This window comes from Condylura cristata, unplaced genomic scaffold (assembly GCF_000260355.1).
Source record: "Condylura cristata isolate star-nosed mole 26May11 unplaced genomic scaffold, ConCri1.0 scaffold00029, whole genome shotgun sequence".
Taxonomy (NCBI): domain Eukaryota; kingdom Metazoa; phylum Chordata; class Mammalia; order Eulipotyphla; family Talpidae; genus Condylura; species Condylura cristata.
Window position 1 is genome coordinate 13,191,451 of NW_004567130.1, and position 5,385 is coordinate 13,196,835.

The following is a 5,385-nucleotide window of genomic DNA, read 5'->3' on the forward strand; positions in this document are numbered from 1 at the left end:
TTTTTTTTTTTTTTAAAGAACATTCATATTGTAGTGCAGCTATGACACCATGCATTTCCAGACCTTTCCCATCTTCCCAAACAAAAACTCCGTAACCGTTAAACAATAACTTCCGCTCTCTTCTTGCCCTCAGTCCCTGGCAGTCAGCAGTCTCTGTCTCTTTATGTCTACTCAAGTACCTCAGCTAAGTGGGAATTATACAATATTTATTCCATGGTGACTGGTTTCTTTTACTTAGCATAATGCCTTCAAGGTGCATGTTATAGCGTGGATCAGAATTTTCTTTCTTTGTAAGTCTGCAAAATGTAACATTGTGTAATTACATCACATTTTGTTTTTCATTCATCTGCCTGTGCAGGTGAATTGCTTGAATTGCTTCCATTTTCTACCTTTTTGATTTTTGTGTTAGTTCCTCAAGTTATCCTTAACATTTATTTTATGGAGAAAATATTTATATTTATAATTAACCATTATAAATATTTATATTTATAATTGAGTCTAAAGATCCCAATTTTGCTAGCAACACTCAGAGCCAGTGGATCAGATGCCTTCTTTTCTGTATCAGCTCTGATCATGGTGTTGATCTTGGCCTTGTCAGTTGTCAGTGTCATTGAGCTTCTTCACAGTCTGTTTGATCTGGTGCTTATTGGCCTTGATGCCCACAATGAGCATAAGTATGTTACTATCTTTTGTCTTCTCCATGGCTCACCTAGCGGTAGGGGAACTTGATGGCCGTCAACCTTGCTTCTCCTGGGGGTGTTCTTCTGAGGATATCTGGGCCGTCTTTGGAGTTGCAATGTCTTGGGCCACCCGAAGGTGGGTGACCATGGGTGACCATGACCTTTTGTGTGTGTGTTGTGGATGCCTCTCAGCACCGCTTTCTTGGTCTTTCAAGCTTTTGCATTTGCTTCTGCTTTGGGAGGGGCAGAAGTTTTTTGCTTTTGGCCTTTGTGAGAAGCAAAGTTTCTTTAACTTTAATTTGTCTTTTTAAAAAGATTTATTTATTTATGCATACAAGAACCGGGATGTAGGCAAGAGGTGCTGGGGTGGAGGTGGGTGAGAGGATTCACCAGAGACAGAGTAGGGAAAAGAACTGGCAGATGTATTGAAATACATTGCTGAGGGGAGCAGCAGGTGAGACAGGAGAGGTCTGCTGCACCTTGTAGGTCAGCTCTCTGGCCCGGGATTGGACTAGTGCTGCAATGTCTGGGGATAGCTTGATAGCATTGAGACTGAACCCCTCTACCACCAGGGAGGACCCAACTTAATAATTTCTTATCTTTCGCTGTTTATAAAAAATAAAACACTCAGATTTTTAATTCCCAAGAAGTCTGTTTTGCGAGTCTGGTTGTTGTATTTCTTTATAATCTGTTTTTGTTTTGTGGATAGTTTCTTCTTCCTTTGAGGATTTGACTCATTTATTCTTGACATTTTCTTCTCAAATGTATATTTTTCAAAGTAGTTTTATTATTCTCCAATGCCTACTCCAACTTTGTGATTTTATAGAAGGCTACTCAGACTTGGTTTAATAGATAAAGATATTGATTGTTTTGAGGTTGCAGGATCTCTCTTATTGTTCTGGGAATTACTTATTTTGAGTATTTTGTCAACACTTTCCATAAGTCCATGTTTATATCAATTGGTATTATTTTACAGTGCTTCTTAGTTGGTGCTTGGGGTAGGTGAGCCCTTCACTTCAGGGGGCATTAGTACTCTCAGCCCTTTCCAACAAATGCCAGCAGAGCCCCCAAATCCCTGAGGCACTATCGATGATTCCCAACATTTCCAAATGCCTCCATGGGGAATGGTATCACTCCTGGTAATGGGGCCCTACGCTTACCACAAATTATTGATAACTGAAATTTGAAAACAGTTGGGATGGAACATCATAAGCCACTCTAGGGGAAGCAGATACCTGGTGGAGTTGGCCAGTCACTTTCCTCCTCCTTCCCTTCCTCTTTGTATTTTGGACTTAAGAGATTTCAACCAAGAAACTTGTGAGACCTATAACTGCATTGTTTCAAAGGGAACACACATTGCACCGCCTTACAGGGGATGCAGTGTAGAGGGTGCAGGGAGCTCTTTTTAGAATTTGAGTGTCACTTTGACATTCTACTTACTTTCACACATGATGCTTCCTGACTCTAGTCTGCCCATCTGTTTGACAGCAATTGCAGTTACCTAGCACCATGCACTGGGCTTGACATGCTTTATTTTGCTGTTCTTATAACAGTTTTGCTCAGCTTAAAACATTTTTCATGTTCCCATTTTACAGATGACAAAACAAAGACTTTAGAAAGATATGAAACTGGCCCATAATTGATAGTCTGATCTCTTGCTATTAAACTATTGCTAAAGGCTTGGGGGTGGGGTGGGAAGCATGGGGATGAGGTCAGAAAAAGAAGTCCCTTTAAAGCACGGACATGTCCCTAGGACATTCTGGTGGAGAAGTAGCATCATTGGTGTCCAACCTGTCACTGCAGGCTGTTGTGTCAGCTCATCTCAGACCCAACCAGGAAAGACCCTTGTAGGCAGTTTGCTAAAGGCCACTGGGAAAGGGATGGCTTGCTGCTGATTAATAAGCCAGGATAGAGTGTGGACACAATGGCAGACAGATGGTCTGTTGCTGGCTCCAGAAGTTGTCACTACATGCTCCCAGCTTCAGTGAAAAAACAAACAAATAAACAATTAAGACCAGATATCTCTGGAGAGGGAGGAAGAAAGGAAACAGGCTTGTTGGTACTATGGAACTTAATATGATGGCTTGTGGGACTTCAGTAAAGTTCACTATGAGTGACACAGACATCACCATCTCATAACCACATTCATACACGCATTCATTTCCCAACATTTATTGAGCATCTGCCACCTGCCAGAGTCTCCCCTAGGTAATGAAGATAGTGCAATAGACAACACTCACAAATATCCCTGCCCTCATAGAGCTTATATTCTAACAGAACACAACAGTAAGCATACTAATGAGTAAAAGATGGAGAGAAGTGCTTTGGGCAAAAAACCAGCTGGGAAAGGGCGTATATGTGGCAGGGGATGACTTTAAACACTGATGCGGAGAGCGGCAGGAAGTCGCCATGCAGGCCATTATTCCAAGCGGCTTACAACGAATATCTCATTAACATTCACAATGACCCCAAGGAATACGTTATAAAAACTCCCACTTTTTATACAACTGAGGTTAAGAGGGATGCAGATTCCAGATCGCGCATCTAGCTGGTGGTGGAACTGGGATTTGAACTCAGGTACTCTAAAGTCTGGTGGCAGCGCTCTGGAATACCGGTGCAGAATGCTTACAAGTAACCGGATTTGGGAAAGGAGCACGGTGCGGCTGCAAGAGAAGTCTCCGTGGGTACCCGCGAGTAAGCTGCTACCCCTCGGGGGAGGGTGAGCTGAGGCTGACTGCATGCGGGTAGGGGGTACAGCGAGTCTAGAACTTCGCCGAGCTGAATCCGGACTCTGTCGGCATCTGCGGTGTTTCAGCTGCTAACGCAGTGGGCCCGTGGGGGAGGGAGCGCTCAGTTAGGGTTGTTCCGGGACAGTGCCGGTCTGACCCTCACCCCGCCGCCACCCCGGGGCCAGCTGCTGCAGTCAATAAGGCGAGGGCGTATTAGGCCTACCGGGGTCCGCCCGGGAATTCCTAGGAGCGCAGAAGAGGGCCGCGGGGGCGAGCCGAGCCCGAAACGGCGCACAGGAAGCACCAGCTCCCTCCCCCCACAGGGGCCTGGAGTTCCAGCCGCAGGTGCGCGAAGCGCGCCCAGCGCCGACCAAGTGTTAAGCCCCTAAGTGTTCCCGGTCTCGCCCGGGGCGCTCGAGCGGGAGGTGCAGGAGCAACCGGGAACCCTGCGGGGCGCCGAGAGGGGGGGAGAGCGGGCTGGGGAGCACTTGGGGGGAACCACAGCTCAGCGTGCAAGAGTAAAAGGTGAGCGCGCGGCTGCCCCCCACCCGCCCGGGGGATGGCAGAGAGAGCCACGAGAGGGGGCTGGCGTAGACGGGGCGCGGAGGAGCGACTGCCCGGGAGAATGCGCGGCACAGCCGGAGACCAGGGGCCTTGGAGAGGTCGTCGGGAGTCGCCTAGGGGCCCTCAGACTGTGGTCGGTGCGGCCCCTGGGCGTAGCTAGGCAGAAAGGTCAACAGAATCTGCTAGAAGACCGGCTGCCGCGGGCGCCAGAGCGGGGGCGGGGGCGGGGGGCGCGGAGCCGTCGCGCTCGAGAATGGGGCGCGCTGTGGCCCGAGGGCGGTGGCGCTTGGGGGCTCGAGATTAGCGGGCAGAGGGGAGCCGACGAGAGTCCTGGATGAGTGGCGGAGGCGGGGACCGAAGCAGCAAAGTCCTCGGAAGAACGTCCCGGGTTGGGGAATGCGCCGGCGGGCACCGGGAGCGGAAAGCCGACTCGGGCGGCGGGGTGGGTGCTCCGAGCGCTCCGGGAGCTCGGCGCAGGCGCGGGTCTCGGGGGAGCGTTGGAGAGCCCGAGGGAGCGCAGGCAGCGGTGCCCGGACACCGAAGCGCCGGAGCTCGTGCCGGGTAGAAGGGGGCGTCGAGCGCGCAGGGTCACCCCGCCCTAGCGCCCCCCGGTCCGCACCCACTCACCATGATGGAGAAGACGAAAGCCACTATGTTGACGGGGTACGCGGGGCAGAAACACGACAGGATGGTGAGCCACAGGTAGTTCTTGGGCATGGGCAGGTCCTCCTCGGTCTTGTCATCCTCGGTGTTGGCCTCGGGACTGCAGTCCAAAGCTGTCTTGAAGTCCGAGCCGGAGGCGTACTGAGACATGGGCGAGGCCGGCGGCGCTGCGAGCCGGAGGGGCGCGGGGTCGGCGCGGTCTGCAGCTCTGGCCGCCGGCGGGTGGCGACGCTCTGAAAAGCCGGCGGCGCGGGACTCCAGGGAGACGTGACCTCACCCCCTCAGCGTCCTGGGCTTGCACCGCCCGCGCTCAGGGATCCAGGCCAGGAGCCTCTGCACCAGAGGGGCGGGGAGGGGGGGGGCGCAAGAGAATGGGGGAGGCCGCGGGGAGGAGAGAGCCGCCTACAAGCCTGAAAAACGGGAAAGGCGCTCCTGACGGCGCACCCGACTATCACACAGACGCGCAGACTCAGCGCCTGAAGTCCCGCACAGAGGCCGAAGTCCCCTTAAGTTGCAAACTGGCCAGGTCAGGCGCTGAGTGACGAGCGAGCGGGCCTGTGTGTGTGTGTGTGTGTGTGTGTGTGTGTTTGAATTTGAATACATTTAGAGGAGACAGGATACCCCCCACCCCCATACTCACGGCAGCCCACTTACTGCTTCCCCTCCACTTCCCACAACCGATTTACCCAGCCCCAGTGCCTTTTACTCAGCTCTTGTGCATCCAGCAGCTGTAATTTCTCTCCCCTCAT

General features: G+C 51.8%; 1 protein-coding gene across 1 annotated transcript in view; it reads right to left on the reverse strand.

The window, feature by feature from the left end:
* Positions 1-4,951, reverse strand: part of TMEM233 (transmembrane protein 233) — a 49,255-nt gene extending 44,304 nt beyond the window's left edge. The window contains exon 1 of the mRNA XM_004690695.2: positions 4,601-4,951. Coding sequence (XP_004690752.2) covers positions 4,601-4,786 — 186 coding nt within the window. The 5' untranslated portion in view covers positions 4,787-4,951. The remainder of the gene's footprint in view (positions 1-4,600) is intronic.
* Between the last annotated feature and the right edge of the window lie 434 nt (positions 4,952-5,385).